This window comes from Dendronephthya gigantea, unplaced genomic scaffold, assembly GCF_004324835.1.
Source record: "Dendronephthya gigantea isolate DGI-Jeju-01 unplaced genomic scaffold, DenGig_1.0 000098F, whole genome shotgun sequence".
Lineage (NCBI taxonomy): Eukaryota > Metazoa > Cnidaria > Anthozoa > Malacalcyonacea > Nephtheidae > Dendronephthya > Dendronephthya gigantea.
Window position 1 is genome coordinate 760,777 of NW_021163108.1, and position 16,936 is coordinate 777,712.

The window sequence follows — 16,936 nt, forward strand, 5'->3', positions numbered from 1 at the left end:
TTGTCTAGGGGCACTTTCCTCTACGTCCTTCCTTTGTCGATCGTTGGGATTTTTTCTAGATAAGAACAGTGAACAAATTGTACTGTATGTATTTAAACATCAGCAATAATAATCTGTTGATAGCTTCAAGATTTAACTATAAACAAATATTTGTTTCCATTGCTTAACAAATGCAACTTAAAAATTTATTCATTTTGATTGCTAAATTTATAAGCAACTTTAAAAGATTTTCAGTTTGTCCATCCAAAAGAAGACAGCAAAAACATTCCAGCTTGTTTCGTGCTGCAGTAGAATTAAAATGTTCAGATACTGCAGTTGCCGAATGGGCAGGAACTGAGGTAAATTAGCACTAATTATATTAAGCCCAGTAAAAACTTTATAAAAAGCCTTTCTCGTACAGAGATGGATAATATATATAATCACAAGCAGTTTTTAATTGACCATTGAAAAAATTCTGCACAAACAGTTTAGCAGACTGTGAAAGAAATGCCTAATTTTGCCCTATATACATTTGCAGTATGGTGTAATGCAAAATATATTTTGTGATATACGATTGCGTGAGATGTCTTTTTAATACCCATTGTCGATATGCAGATATAACCTTTGTTGTCCTACTTGCAGAATTGTTACTCTGCATAAGTTCTCTCTTCAGAATATATACATGCAGATTTCACTGACCTCAAGCTTCCCTTACTGAAATAAAATTGTTTACATGTCGCCTAGCTCCAAAGTTGAGTTTACCTTTTCATTATTTCAACGACTTTAGCCACCACGTAATTAACTAGGTCATACTCATTTTCCCGCTCACAGGTTTCAATTTTTACTTCGGCGAGGGAATCATTGATAATTGCGATAAAATGTTCATTAACACGACCCACAAAAAAAGCAACGAAAGCGAAGAAATAGAACGCTCCAAGGACGGGGCTAACGGATGTTAGCGCTTCGAAATCAAAGTCGCCCAACGACATGCTAAATTGAGTAACCATTGTTCGTACGAATGTGCTGTAATCTTCAAGCTCCGCACCGAATACGCTGAACGCAAGCATACCAAACGCTGTGAAACCGAATGTAAAAGGGATGAGGTAATTTAATATTGGCTTAGTGATGCGGGAAAACGTTGCGCCGAGGGAAAGGAAGTTCCTATTAAACCTCAGAAGGCGCAGGAATCGTAGAATATAGAGAAACACCAGGATACCAAAGATGGACGACATGGCTGCATCTGCCTGGCTTGCGAACTGAAAACCGACGTAATCGTTAGGATTTTCGCGGAGTTGTAGTAAATTTCGATCCACCTCGTACAAACGTGCCAGGAATATAAGTACCAAAGCAAATTCCGAGATTATAAGAATCGTTTCGACCCAGTTCCAAAAACCCTTGAAATAGGCCCATCTTTGCTTATAGAAGAGCTTTCCTTCTCTGTATAGAAAGTACAGCATAAAGAATATGACCAATATGTGAGCAAAGATTTGACCTACATTAAGATGAAGGTAAAATCGCGCACTCTGAATCTGAACCTTGGTTACAACGCCTGAGGAGGACGGGAATTCGATAAAAAGCGATATCACGCTAAACAAATTTGTATTTGCGTTGTAAACCGTGAATTCCACGAAAACGGCTCGCGTTTGCCTCGTGATCCAGTTATTTGAATGCAAGTCAGCAACAACAGTGTATGCGGTCATTTGGTCATAACCAAGATTAGCTGCATAACCACCCCCGCCATAGACGGCAATTTCTCCCCAGTATGGAAAACCTCGCAGCTCCAGCATTGATTGATAGTGCCATCTCTCAAGGCAAGACAAAATTTGCTCGTCTTCCATGAGAGCGTTAGTTTGAACGACGTACGTCTTCGGCCTTTCGCTAGACAAGAGTCGATTCTTCCTTCTTCGATTTCGGCCACTTTGAATTGGATCAATCGCTCTTTTACGGCGGTTAACACCCTCCTCATTTTCCAGTTCTTCTTTTCCCTCCACCATTTTCAACCAGTCTTCTTCGCTCTCAGGGCCCGGAGTTCTTCGACGTTTTCTGTTGGAAAAATCATGTAGCGGCTCCCAACTCGGCTCATATTCTTCTTCGTCTTCGTTTATCACAGAGTACGCAGAGTTGCAGACAGGAATGGTATCTTTGAAATAGCTGGAAACTTTACATGAACCTAGTGAACACGAAAGTGGAATTAAGATTTAAATATGTTTTTAGTTAGAGAATTTGACCGTAGTAAATTCGACCGTAGCGGACAACAAATTCCTTGTGGAAACACATCTTACGTTCGCACCGAATACAAGAGAAACGATTACGAAATTAATTATAGACTTTCTGTAATCAGGGGCAAAATACTGCAATTTCATTGGTTAAGAGGAGTGCGATTAATCATTATAATCGCACCCTTTCATGAGCTTCTATTGTGTTTTAGTACTTTTCTTAAAACAAATTGATTACAGAAAGCATTTAATTAATAAGTAATAGAACGAATTAAGTCGTGCAATCAATGGTAAAATCATACTCGTGATTAACAAATCGTGATTATAACAAATCGTAATTAACAAACTCGTACGATTTTCCCATTAATAGCACTTCTATATATTCGCTCTCGCACTCCTATTAATTACCTGACCATTATTAATAATTTACTGTTTAATAAACATTGGGCTTTTTTCTCGAAAATACATCCAACAAAGTCAAGTCTGATAATACATCCAAAGTCAAGTCTAATAATACTTTTTATAAAAGTCGGTTGGAGTCGAACCAGATTATAGCCGGGGAAAAGGAAAATAGCAAGCACCAACCTTCTTTCACGCGAAGTAACCTCAGACGCGGAACACCGACCAGATAATTCTCAATGTTTGCGAGATAACCTTTTTCAATTATCTTTCCGTTGTACCATTCCGTTGAGTACAATCCAGGGATAAGAGTCTCGCGAGCCCACATCCAAAAAGCATCACCATCAACGATCTACACATCACGTAAAATTTTTTTAAGTACATTTGAGATCACCGATAAATAATTATTATTTTTAATATTGTTGTTACCGCCATAAATAACTGATTCATGCCTTTTTCACGAGTAGAATGGACTCAATTGGGCATGCGCAATGGAAGTTTGAACTATTAATTACGCAGTAAAGAAACAGTCGTGTTTTGTTATGCAGGATGGCGGTGAGCTATATATATAGACGTTTGCTGCGATGGACAAAATATTGAAATATACACATTATGTAGAGAGGGTTGCTAAAATCGTGTTTAAATCCTCTAGATCTTCCAAAATTGTCGCAAAACGTTTAGCTCCCCCCCTCCGTTTCCGACGGGTCTATTGTGATTTGACGTTTGGACTTTCTTCTTAATCTCTGTCTCTCAATGTTCAAGTAGTAAAAAATATTTTTTTAAGAACTATAAATATTAAGATATAGAAGCTATAAGATGCATTTAACCTTTCTTACCCAGCTAAATGGGATTGAAAATGAATCAACGTCGACAAATGTTTGTGACAATGTCTTGGTCAGTAAATATGTATTCGGATCCCTGTGGTATTGAGCCACGTCCAATAAGCAAATCAAAAAAAGGAAGAACACAATAATTTCTTTCAAAGCTGAATTCATCTTCAGCTCTTTAACCCGTTTCGTTCTCGCTCTCTTCAGTCTGGCTGAACCAGGAGGCCTATGAAAAACCAAGAGGTTTTTAGAGGTCGGAATTGGCTATTTCCCTGTAATCATTCTAAATTTAAAACTAGGGATATCCATCAAACATTTGTGAAAAATATCGTTGTGAAAATTTCGCACATTTTGTATAATTAGTATTGCAAACGAAAAAGCGTTATCACTTCTCGAGAACTGCATTTTGCAACGAAACATTTCGATTTTTACTGAATTTTGGATGCTTAATCCCGCTGTACGTCTCAGAACCGATTAATTTTCCTAGTTAAGCATTTAATTCAATAGACAAATGGTCCTTTTGGAACAATTATATTGTGCTTCTCACACACGGTTTTAGCATCTTTACCTTAAATATTTTTTCGATTTTTCCTCATTGGGCATCATATCCTCAGAAACCGGAGATTGTATTTCAGTTCGTTCTTCAAAAGTATTATCCTCTGCAAGCGTGACAGTATAGGACTCACTCTTCGTATGAGCTGGTTTGCGAATGAATGTGGCCAAAACAAGGGAAAGTAGGACCGCTTTGAATGGTTGCAACAACAGGACCGAAGAGAAGAATGATGTTACCATGGCAATTACCCACTCTGTAGACGTTTTCTTCCCCCATTGAATACTGCGAATTGTTATTAAAACAAGATGTTTAGTTTAAAAGTTCACTTGCAATGTTATTGTTATTAGTTAATGACATTTAAAAACTGAATTCAAACAATGACATTTAGCCTTTCATCCGGGCCTTGCATCACACGCATGCATTAAAAAATCTAAATGGAAATGCAATAAAAAGCCTAAACTTAAAGAAGGGTTACAGTCGGTTCTGCTCATAACAATGGGTAGTCTACTTATTTGAAAATTGCTCATATTTCCCATGTTGCGCATATATCTCTGAACATTAACTCTCTCTCTCATATTCATTTAGAAGTATAGCGAAAGTGTAATTCGTCATTTGCATTGCCACTGGTTTAAATATGTCGACCTGACAATTTGTCAGGAAGTTTATATATAATAGGAACAAAAGTGGCCCATGCAATATTAGATACTTGTGGTATTCCACATGTAAAAGTTCTTGCTTCTGACATTATACTACCTTGCTTATTTGAATTCTGGACTAGCACTAGAACCAGGGAAATGTGACATATTATTCCATGATAATGCGTTTTTTAAATTTTTTTTAATCAGCGCAGTCAAAAACCTTCTTGAGATAAAAATATCATTCCGCGTTTAATAGACATTCATCCATATTCTTAGGTTTGGTGAGGGCCAGTGGGTTTGTAATGTTGACTAAGGATGTTTGTGTAGAGTTTTTCCTAAATCCTGCTTGTTATTCCACTTGTATTTGATCAGTTTCAAGATAATTCTAAATGGACACCTAGTTACGCACTTTGGGTCATAATAATTGCCGTTAGTTATTTCGGCAGCATTTGCAAGCTTTGAAGTGGCTGCTTGAAATAATTTATATTTAAAAAGTAATAAAGCAATTCCAGAATGTCCTAAAGTAACATGCTCAGTAACAGCAAGAAACATCCGCATAGGTAATTCTTCTTTCCTAGCGAAAGAAGCGATAAAAGTTTCAAACACTCAGAAAGATACCCCATGCACTAACCTGTAAAGAATTGTAAAGAAAATCGACGCGGTAGATACGACGAAACAAATAGCATAAGCAATATAGATGCACCAGTGTGGAAGCTTCCCCTTTGACGGTTCCTGGATCGAATCTTCAATCTTCACTCCATTTGGATTTTCCGTGTCGTCCTCATCAGAGTTGTTCTTCTTTTTCTTCGAACAGATATTGCGGAAAATCGACACGAGCAAAATGTTTATCGGAATAATAATCACGCTGCTCTGCAGGCCGATCACAAACGGCTGTAAATTGATAACTTGCGTGCCGATATGGATTGAGTATGGACTCGAACCCCGGCCTCCCGTGTCGTAGAACATTGCGCTGGTGATCATCGTACTGCACAACAGGGAAAGAGCGCACGAAAGACGCTGGACGCGTGTGAATTTGCTGGTTGGAGGTCTGGTGAAAATGGACAACCATATATGGCCATCTGATAAACCTTTGACGGCACGGACCGAAAACAGGTGACCGAAGTTTGTCATCTCTTTTTCGTTTGCCACGGGAAGGACCCGACATACTTTACCATCTTCAGATTCCACAGCTAACCAGTTTTCACAAAGGAACGACCATGTTTTCTCAGTTTGTAGATCTCTTACAATCATGCGACTTAAGTACCAAGACGGTGATGATTCTAAGTTAAGAATAAAGTATCAACTTGACGTAAAGTGTGTTTAATTGATATTTTAAACAAGTGGGGATTGAACAGCCTATAAAATAATGAAATATATATATAAATGTTAGTCTGTTAACCGTGGAATAGAAAAGCTATCTGAAGGCATTCTATCATAAAGCATATTGAACAAATTAGGCGCGTAGGTAGTTGGCGAGTCAGCAGGGGCGTAGGAACCATATTTAAGTTGGAGGGGCCATTAACGTCTGGGGCACTTGCTTGATGAAAAGGGCATTTGACATTGGCACGCCTTTATTATTGAAAAAAGTTGAATTATATTACATTGTTGCGTAGACGTTTCCACAAAGAAAAAGGGCACTTTACCTCAGCAAAAGGGCACTTTTTCTGTGATTTTTAAAGTTGGGGGGGCCTTGGCCCCCTTGGCCCCCCCGGTTCCTACGCCCCTGCGAGTAAGTGGGTATAGGTCACTATAGGTAGTTTAATAGGTAGGTTATGAAATATATGGTCGTTGCTATTTACCAGGGCATCCTCAAGAGAATGCAAATGTGTTAAAGGAATGTATTAAAGGAATGTTTTTAGCTTGTTGATTGCGCGTATATAGATCTGATCTGATTAGATTCTGCAACTAAACCATTTTGAAGACTGAAGTACTAAATTTTCAATTAACATTTTCTCGCAAAATAATACACAACCTGTCGGTGTTTTGTCAATTTTTCTTTCAATTTGTTTTTGAAGTGTTTTGTCAATTTTAGGCAGTTGTTATACCACATTTGATGCTAATACTGAACAATTATATAATAACCTTTAAACCTGCAAGCGACGAGCTCTTTTTTTTAAGGAAGCTATATCTCCGAAATTCGCTGAAGATAGCTGTAAGTTATACGTGCTAACAAATTACAGTTGTGTCTATTGTTTTGGGTCTTAATAAATTTAATATAGTAGGGCATCTGGAATCATGTTTTGTATAAGCATTAATTTTTATTATTATTATTACCTGAATTATCATGCCATATTTGGACGAAGCTAAGATCACCAATACCCTGAGGGTATGAAACAACAAACATGTTCTCTTGTTGACGCTCAAAGCAAGGTCTGTGGCAATCGTACAGCCTTGCTGGAATAGTTTCACCTAGATCTCCAGACATTTTAAAAACAACTTTTGCTGTTGTCCCAGAATTTGGTCGGCTACCTGTGTACGTGGTTATGAGGTAATGATAAGATCCTCTCGGTTCCGGCAAAATCGTAGGACCAACCTGCCAATTTTAATTGAATAAAATGAAGCTTAATAAATTCACAAGCAATGGACCACTTGCATAATACACCAACTTTGGACTTACTTCCGCAAAGGGCATACTAAACTTATTTAATTTGGCTGAGAAGATATAGCATTATATATATAATATAGGGCCTAATTCCTGCAAGTGCTTTATGAAAATCAGATTCACGAAAAATTATTGACAAAAGATAACTAGTCATAAATATTCACATTATCTTTCACGGGTTCTACTACAAGCTTCGTATATCGGGTTTCATCTTTCGAAATAAATTTCCTTAACCCGGGAGGTAATTACAATTACTCATCAAATAAAGAGGCACGTCACCGTCGTCACGGTCGAGTATGAGTAAAGAATCAAAACCCGTTTTACCGAATACGTATATCTGAACAGTAGCTATTTTCATTCACTAATTTTTCATGGTACTATTTCCAAAAATCTACTGATCTACACGGTCACACCAGGCCAGGACTAGGCACTTGCAATTTTCGCGCGAGGATATCGCTTGCCTTTTATAAAAATTATTGTCGTGCATGCATGTGTAAGCCGCACTCGATATAACTCGTGCATGGCTAACGATTAAGAACCTACTCACCATCAACGCGTCTTTCTTATCTGCTCGTCTCCCCCAGACAACCCCGATAATATATATGCCCAGAATGGTCGATATTAGCGCCAGAACCGCTACATTGTTGGCAAGGCTGCTAAAGTTGCTGAAGACTGAATCAAATTCGATTGTGTTTGGAGCAACAAGAAATTCACTTCCAAAAGATGTCAGATGATTACATTTACACATAGTTTTCTCTCGGCTAGTACCCAGAACTACCTGCCATCAAGGAAAATAACACATTGGTCAATGATTGGCATTTTTAATGCTGGTTTAACCCGTGAATAATGCACTAGTGTTAACTCGTTTGATTTTTACCCTGGAGTATCTTATGACCATTGCAAACGCATCAAAACAGAATGAAGGAATAGGTAATTCCAGTTCTGAGTTATCACTACATAGTATCTCATTTCAATAATAAAGGATTCATAACAGACGGAAGAAATCAGTACAGAAAATGGCTGCTATAGACAATATTTATCCACAGGCATGCAGACAGGAGAGAATTCAAGTTTAACCGGATTGAATATTGGTAAAAGCCAATGCAAGCTTGTGAAATGGACAACTTTTGTTTTTGCATGACTAGCTATATTTTAATAAATTCATTGTTTATTTTTCGGGAACTTTGTTTATCTGATACAATGAAGAAATCATTTCATACGTAGAGAATGTATTTAATCAACTAATTTCTATAATATTATATTATGTTGTAATATGCCAAAATGCATGTGTGAAGTTTTACACGGCAATCATGCATTGCTTTATTCATTCGGTGGTAATTAGGAATAGACGACACTTCATTAACAAAATCAGTGTCTCCTTTTTTTTTTCATTTCATACAAGCTTTTGCTTTGATTAAAATAGCAGCAACAAAAAAGTCGCTCACCTTGCAACCGTCACCTGTCCAAGTCTCGTTATTCTCGTCCCAGTAGAGACAGCTTGATTCATACATCGTTAGATTGTAGTTGGGAGTTTGATTTGGAAAAAAGTACTTTCCGTCAAACCCTAGGTTTTCTGGTTTTTGAAAACGAACGCCTGTAGGCGGATCAGTGGGTTCAGGTGGTGGGGTAGGTATGACGACACACGAACGACGTACACGTCTTCCTTCCCCTCCGCAAGGAATTGAACGTCGTCGACGAGACTCATCTTTGTCGTCTTCTTCTCTTGTTCGTATATGCTGCACAGCTAAAATGTTTATCCCATATATTATTAGAACAACTTTTCCTATAATATTAAGTAATATCCTCGTGCAACTTATGACGTCCTAGTGGCGAAATTGCGAGAAACAGACTATTTTAAGATCGTATTTCATGGTGCAATTTTCCTAGCTACTTGCAATGCAATCCTACTTTTGAGACGTATAAATGTTGCAACTAGGAGGCTTCTGTGTTTATTAAGCTTCTGTGTGCACATTTTATTTAGAATTCCTCACTAGAATTACATGCACTGTAGGTTGCAAAAAAAGTTGCATCGTCAAGCTATTTTCCTGTTATTATGCATCCTTAATTGATGCTAATTTGAAAAAATGACACGACTGATACCATCATTATCTCGTCGAATATTAAAGATTAGTGTTATTTTGTGAGCCAAATTTTTCGAATCGAATCAAGTTTGAGTGTATACGTACCAAACCAGAATTGCCCAGTGCCATTTAAGTCGACATTAGAGACAAATATTGCATATGGATCTCTTGTACATTTTTTAAGATAGACAGGGATGGTTGTGTTTCCATCGGACTCGAGTTCGTCGTTATTAGAGGAATTTGACGCGCTTTCGTTGCCTGAGAAACAACTGCTCAAGTCTGGCAAATCAAATGAAAACTGATAATCTTTCTCTGCGATGTCTGGTTTCGAGCCTTTCTTTAGATAAACAGAGAAAGGCAGTCCTTGATCCACCGGTCGCATATCAAACGTTATCGACGTGAAAACGCTCGTTCGCTCGAATCTATGATACCTCAAATACTCCTTGGCTTTTGTCGTGGCGTTCTCGTGACTTGGCTTCAAGAAGAACGTGCTTTGCTCAGAAAACAGTTTGGGATCACGTGGTATAGTGATTGCGAAGTCCTCACTAACGTTCGAAGTAGAAATGTTCATGCTTGACTGCACTTTAATATCGACGACGTTTGATGATACAGCTTTACTTGTATTATCCCAGATAAATGGATTCTTGTCAGACACGGCGATCTGTAATTCAAGCGCACTGAATTAGTACCAACCAATGCTAAACTGCGGCTATTCTGTTTCGGGGGATTGTGTTTTGAACACGTAATAGAAATATTTTACCTAAAATACATAATTATTTTGTTTAATATTGCTGCATGAGAAATTCCTGAAGTGTTTGTTACGCTATTTTATAGGTCGCATAGTAGGCGCTGGAGTTTTTAATCGAGTGCTTTGAAAGTCTAATTGCACTTGTAACTGATCACATTGTTGGACAGTAAGATATACGTCGTTATTACATCACCAAAAGGAATGTTACGATGGTTAAAATAAATAAAGGGAAGATTAGGCTTTGTCATATGCCAATCCCGCAGTTTCGCTATTTTTTAATTGAATGGGGCAACAGTACATCTGTTTGGTAAATTTGTTACTTCTAACTCAAATTCACTGGACCTAAACTAAAACTTTTATATTTTCAATTTCAGTTACATGTATGACTAGTTTAGATAATACCTTGATGTCGACAGGCTGCATTTGAAAAATGGTTTTGTTTCGATTTCCAACAACTAAAAGAATGTGAGAATAATGTGATCGTTAGAAGAAAATAATTCTTGAAATATTCTGAGAAAAAACTACTTCCATAGATTAGTATTATCAGCTATAATACTATATATGGTTTTGGAAATACAAAAGGAAAAAGTCCAAATTCATGACCATATTGTTTCCCATTATACTAAAACATCTTACCAGCTTGTATTCCTAGTGCAACAGGTGAAGGAGTTTCGAATTTAGCTCCCTTAACGACATTAGTTTTGTTAGCGAAGCTCTTCGTCATCACTTTTTCTACTTGCACAGACAAGGCATCAAACTCGATTTTAACTGGTGGTTCGTTTCCCACTAAATTGTCCAACAATACTCCCTGAATGTTGTCGATCATTCCAATGGAACGTTTTATTTTATCCTAAGAGATGATAAAATTAGTTATACCTTTTCAGACTGCCGTTAGAAGATGCTAATCTGCTACCAGCATAGAGGGAAGAGAGACAACAACAATACCCAACCCCCGAATTTTGTGCTGAAAAGTGAAAGGTCCAACATCTTTATATAAAATAATCTGCATTTGAAAGACCGTGGCAGCGAGAAGAAATAAATGTGTTCATGAAATATTTGCCAAAAAAACGGCCACCGAGTGTCGACCATCTTGGATTATAACGTCGTCAACTAAAATTGTAATCACATGACTTGATGTTAAGGCCCTGTCACACTGTTGCGTATCACATTAGCGTATGGCAGCGTATGATAAATATCACGCATACGTCGGAATACGCTGAAATATGCTGGTGGTACGTCGTGCGTAAGTTATACACGTTCCAAGCACGGTCACATACCCTGGTATACGCCGAGGAAGAAAATTTTTTTTAAGCATGCTTAAAAATCTTGTGCGTGTTTGGACGTATGGTTTATACGGTAAAGATAAGCTAGTCATACGCTGAATACGGCAGAAGGACGCTAAATGTACTGTACTAATAGGTTGAGTACGCTAATCATACGCAAATAAGTAAGTGTGCCGTACAACTAACGTGTTGATAGCGCATCACTAACGAAGGTCTAACTTATGTTTGACGTATGTTTAACGTCTATAGAGGGCTTAGCGTATGACTGACGATTAAGTAACGCATTTACCGTACAATTAGCGTATAGTTAACGCCTGGTCGTCGTATCCTCAGCGTATTGCAAACGTTACGAGAAAGGGTATATAAATATTATAGCATGTCATTTATTGTGTATAATATATATTTATGTTGGATGCCTTCATATCATCTTGTACCTTCGAGAATAAAGGATGGAGTTAGTTGTTCTTGAATACCAGTTTGATCTCATAGCTTTGACGATTCGTCACATAGAAAATAACAGAAGGAAAAGGAGAAAAAGAAAAAGACGTGAGGTATGGTTGAAATCATGGATGGAAGGCGAAGGCAGTTTGGCATTTACGAACAACTTCTGGTGGAACTCCGAAGCGAGGATACGCGATGTTTCAAGAACTTTAGGCGGATGGTCCCCGAGATGTTTGATGAGCTTCTGGAAAAAGAGTGAGTCCCACGATCACCAAGAAACATACCTGGTATAGGCAACCCCTGGAGCCTGGGCTGAAGCACTCTTTGACTTTGCGACACCTTGCCTCTGGGAGCACGTATTCAGCCATGAAGTACGGATGGAGGGTCCCCCACAACACCCAGTCACTTATTGTCAGAGAGGTTTGCCAAGCCATCATCGACGAATACATGTCCGAAGTAATGACCTGCCCTACCACGCCAGAGGGATGGCGTGCCATATCTGATAAGTTCCTCAAGAGGTGGAACTTCCCCCATACATGTGGTGCTATAGATGGAAAGCACATTGCCTGCAAGTGTCCACCAAAAAGTGGATCCCAATATTTCAACTAAAAGAGATTCTACTCTGTTGTACTCATGGGCCTTGTAGACGCAGATTATAAATTAATTTGGGCAGACCTCGGTGGTAAAGGGTCATCATCGGACGCACAGATCTACAACAACTCTGAAATCAAAGAATTAACAAAAGACGGAACTATAGGATTCCCCGTCCCCGATGCTTTACCAAATGACTATCAGAGTGTCCCCTACTTCTTTGTAGGTGACGATGCCTTTGCCTTCCGAGAGACAATGATGAAGCCATACAGCCGCCGTGATCTACACCATGAAGAGAGGATATTAAACTACAGGATTTCCCGCGCCAGAAGAGTAGTTGAAAACGCTTTCGGCATCCCGACGAATCGTTTGCAGGTTCTGTTAACTACAATGCAGCATCACCCTGCTACAGTGAAGCTCGTCGTTAAAGCTTGTATTGTCCTGCACAATCTCATGAGGATACGCTACCCTGAATTACAGAACCAGCATCTAGACCATGAAGTGAACATGAACAACAACTTCATTCCTGGACCATGGAGACAAGACAGAAATTTTCTCGACACACATACAGTTGTTGGGAGAAACACATCCACCAACAAAGGAAAGGGGCTAAGGAATCTGTTGAAGCACTGGGTCAACTCAGAGGCAGGTGCAGTTCCAATGGCAAGACAGAATGATTTAGATCAAATTATTGTAAACGAAACTAAACCACAACAAAACTTTTTGTAGATGTCGAAACACATGTTAATTATATAGTCACTCCAACATTAATACTGCAAGATTTTAGAATATATACAATGTTGTCCTTTAGACAAGGGTGTAAATGCAGTGTGTATTATAAAATTATGAGAAACAAAAAATGAGAATTTAATTTTGACATGTCGATTATCGTGAGAGTTACTACAGTAACAAAATAGTCAATACTTCTTTCACGTTGGTGGTCGAAGGTTGAGAACCTCATCCTGAAATCCAATATCATCAGTAGATTCCATGATTTCTCGAAATCCTGAAAGACTAGTAATGTTCGGGTGACTTTGCTCAAAGGCTGAGCTTGGACTGTGCGGCGTTGGGCTAGACGTTTCCGTTATTAACTCTGTTGCAGAAGCCAAAGAGGCACGAACCGGGCCAGAGGTAGGAGTGCATTGTTGCTGAGTTTGCTGAAACGGTTGCTGAGCAAGTTGTTGGGAAGGAGGAATCATTTGCTGTTGTTTAGTGGTAGTCTTGTGATGATGTGGATACTGAAATAACCGCTGGTGAAACTGCTGCATGTACTCCATGGGCTGAGAGCCTCTCACCAACGATGCCAGAGGCATGTTTATAGGCATGTTGCTAAGTTTCTGATAATGCTCAGAGAAGGATGGTGCTGATGCTCTAAATGAACAGAAGGGAATACTTGTAGTGGGGTGCAAATCGTGGGGTGGTTGAGAAGGGATCCCTTGTTGGTTTACTTTGATAGATGGAGCCGCCATTGCAGTTGGAAATTCATCATCGCTGTCCTCATCCATGAGTTCAGACAATAACCTATTGATGGAGGACCTTGCCTTCTTGTACTTGACTTGGACATAGTCAAAAGGCTCTCTTAAATAATTTGCAAAGACACTTCGTGCTGTAATGGGCTGTTGTTTGGCTTTGTAGATGTCTTTGAGGATGGTGCTAGACTCAGCAACTCTCTTCTGTAGAGTCTCAAGGACGTCACTCTCTGTGTCCTGAGGTAGCTTGTGGGACCTTCCAGCGGTAGATGATTGTATTGGAGTGACTTCATCTAAGACATCCTGCATATCAGCGCAGGCGCTCTCGGCAGCATTAAGATCTCCTCTGTGAAGCTGGATGGTTTCAAATTACTTGGTCATCATGTTGCTAAGGTAATATGGCTGTCTACTTACACTCTGCATGGGCTCCGGTCGGTGGCGAGTGACAGTCTTCAGGAAGGCAAACTTTGAGAGGATCCACTGTTCTCTCTCAGTCAGGTTTGGAGCACTATCCCCGCTTTTCTTCTTGTCAAGGCACGTATGGGTGTCGCGCAACGATCTGAACCAGCCCTTGAGGATGTCAACAGTCTTGTTCATTTGAAGTGCTTGCTCTTCCTAGATCTTCTCTTTCTTGTCTTTCCGCCTATAATCTGTCATCTTCACATTCCTTCTGTGGCGCTGAGGTTATAGGGGTTTTTCTTCGCCCTCTTCCTCTTATTTTTCTCCTTGCTATCAGCCCGCTGGAAGGAGGTGAAGTCATCAATGGTTTCAGATGATAAAGCCGATGAATTATGGGAGTCGGTTGTGTTGGGGACTTTGAGAGCTCAGGAACTTGTCGCGCATTATTTAAAGATGTCTCAGGAATAAGTGCATCATCATCAGGTAGTTCAACTAAACCTGCAGGTGCACAAACACGTTGTTCGTAAGCTTTGGCAACGGCTGATGATGGAGTCCTCTTTCCTTTTCTTCGTCCGCGGGTAGCCATGATGTCTTCTTATTTGCCATGGTGTCTTCTTCTTTTTTTACTGTAGGTTTGACATTTTCTCGAATGGAGCTGTGTGAAAATACTGCCGCTTATATACGATTAAAGTGGACATGCGCATTCCAAACGCTTCTCGTAAGCTATTCATACGCTGGCATACGCCAGCGACAGGCTACTCATACGATACTCATACGTTTAATAAGTTAATTTTATGCAAAATGTCCTATTTTTACGGACTTTTTCGTGCGTATAAAAATGAATGAAATGATCTTTATACGCGACTCATACGTTCCTATCATACGCAACAGTGTGACAGGGCCTTTAACAACCAATCTTTGAAGTTAAACCTACCGCAGCTTCTGTCCCATTGCTAGAATTGCCGGCTTCCTTTGTCATGCTTGTTGTCATTTGACCTATACCACCGACAAGATTCGAGGCTCCACGCAAGACATTAGAGAATCCTTGATCCGAATCAGATAATCCTCTCAAGTTGCTTGTCAGGGTCTCTGTCATTTGAAGAACAGCACCCTTAGATTTAAAAAAAAATCCCAGTTAAAAATGGGTCGAATAAGGCAACATTTCGATAAGTGATTAGTCATATGTTTTACGTAGAACGCACAGTATGCGCTTCGCTATAAAATATCCTGCGCGGAAATGTGTTTTGTGTTTCAAACAACCCACCTGACTTTGAGGTTCTAATTCCTCCGTATTTTTCGTCAGCGCTAAAACGGCTGCGCTCACTTGCTCTAGTGAAGATGCGTCCTCTGCGGATAGGTTGGCGCTGGCGAGCGACAAGATGACCTGTGTTCTGATCTATAGCAACAAATTATTAATATATGATATATTTAATAAAAAATTCAAGTCAACTGATGCCACCAATGTGCTCTACAGCCATATCTCATATCTGAACTAAAATGCTTATGTTATTGGCTGCATTAATTTACCACAAAGATTCGGTACGAAAAATCGTGGCCAGGAATCATATTATCAGCCTCGTTATGTTGCGTGTGAAGAAAATTAACTCCAAATGCTAATTGCTTACACCTTTTAACAAGTATTGGTGGGTTTCACTAAGCGTTTTCATACAGTGATTTGAGTGGGGGTCAACCACATAATTTGTATGCTACCAAGCGCAAAGTCATTACGGTGAACAATTAACTCACTCTGATTACTGGGTCTCGTTTTCGAGTTGACCCCCACTGGAATTATGACGTCACATGAAACCCAAGAATTTAGCAAAAAGTTGATGTGTATCTTTTAGTCACAGGTTCGTGATTATCTATTGTATTTTAGGAATATCTATTGGGATTGCATATTAGGACTATCTAGGATTATCTATTGCAAATGAACTAGCTATAGTTATTCTTGTCCTACAAATTTATAGAAAAGTACTTCTTCATATAAATTTGAAGGGCTCAAATGCTAGGGGGCTTTTTTAAATTAGATAAGAAGATTAATATAGTATAATTAAGATAATATTTCAACACCATAAATTTTCAATATATCTCCCGAACATGTCGTCAGGGTTACAAGGTTATCATATCATGAGCAAGAATTAAATTTTACAATATTAAGTTCTATATATAAAACTTAACAAATATCAATATAAACTAACGCAAACCATGGCAATATTCTTTTTTCCTGGACGTCCGGTATACATATTAAGCTTCACTTATGCGTAAGACAGGGCTAATTAGTTTGTGTCTTATGTCTTGTTTTCGTCAGTGCACCGTTACGTGTTTTAGAATGTGTTCTTAAACATACTTGTTTTGAAGTATCTTTCTCTTGCGTTGAGCTGCTGTCGTTTGATGTTGTATTTTCTTTTATGTTATTCAGCGTCGACGCGACATTCGAAGCAAGGTTTACCGCAAGAACACTGTCACCAGTCTGAAAAAGTTCTGCCAGGGCATTGCCTTCTCCTGAAACTAAATTTTTCAATTGGTTCAGGTCCAATCTCTCCTTTGGCTGTGGAACAACCTGAATGATAAAGAAAATGTTATAAGGTACTGGCTACATGTATTTAAAGGTGTATTTAAACTTAGAAAGCGACGAACAATGCGTGATATAGCGCGTGATATAATGCGTGATATATGCGTGATATAGCGCGTGATATAGCAACATCCTGAA

General features: G+C 38.9%; 1 protein-coding gene across 1 annotated transcript in view; it reads right to left on the reverse strand.

Moving 5' to 3' along the window:
• Positions 1-860: 860 nt before the first annotated feature.
• The window catches only part of LOC114534196, a gene marked incomplete at its 3' end in the record, with an annotated part of 66,012 nt that continues 49,936 nt past the window's right edge, over positions 861-16,936 (reverse strand). Inside the window, exons 46-59 of the mRNA XM_028555750.1 lie at positions 16,574-16,786; positions 15,491-15,622; positions 15,161-15,337; positions 10,680-10,893; positions 10,446-10,498; positions 9,401-9,956; positions 8,660-8,958; positions 7,762-7,992; positions 6,887-7,145; positions 5,244-5,892; positions 3,990-4,256; positions 3,431-3,647; positions 2,781-2,946; positions 861-2,149 (exon numbers count right to left, since the gene is read on the reverse strand). Coding sequence (XP_028411551.1) covers positions 861-2,149; positions 2,781-2,946; positions 3,431-3,647; positions 3,990-4,256; positions 5,244-5,892; positions 6,887-7,145; positions 7,762-7,992; positions 8,660-8,958; positions 9,401-9,956; positions 10,446-10,498; positions 10,680-10,893; positions 15,161-15,337; positions 15,491-15,622; positions 16,574-16,786 — 4,722 coding nt within the window. The remainder of the gene's footprint in view (positions 2,150-2,780; positions 2,947-3,430; positions 3,648-3,989; positions 4,257-5,243; positions 5,893-6,886; positions 7,146-7,761; positions 7,993-8,659; positions 8,959-9,400; positions 9,957-10,445; positions 10,499-10,679; positions 10,894-15,160; positions 15,338-15,490; positions 15,623-16,573; positions 16,787-16,936) is intronic.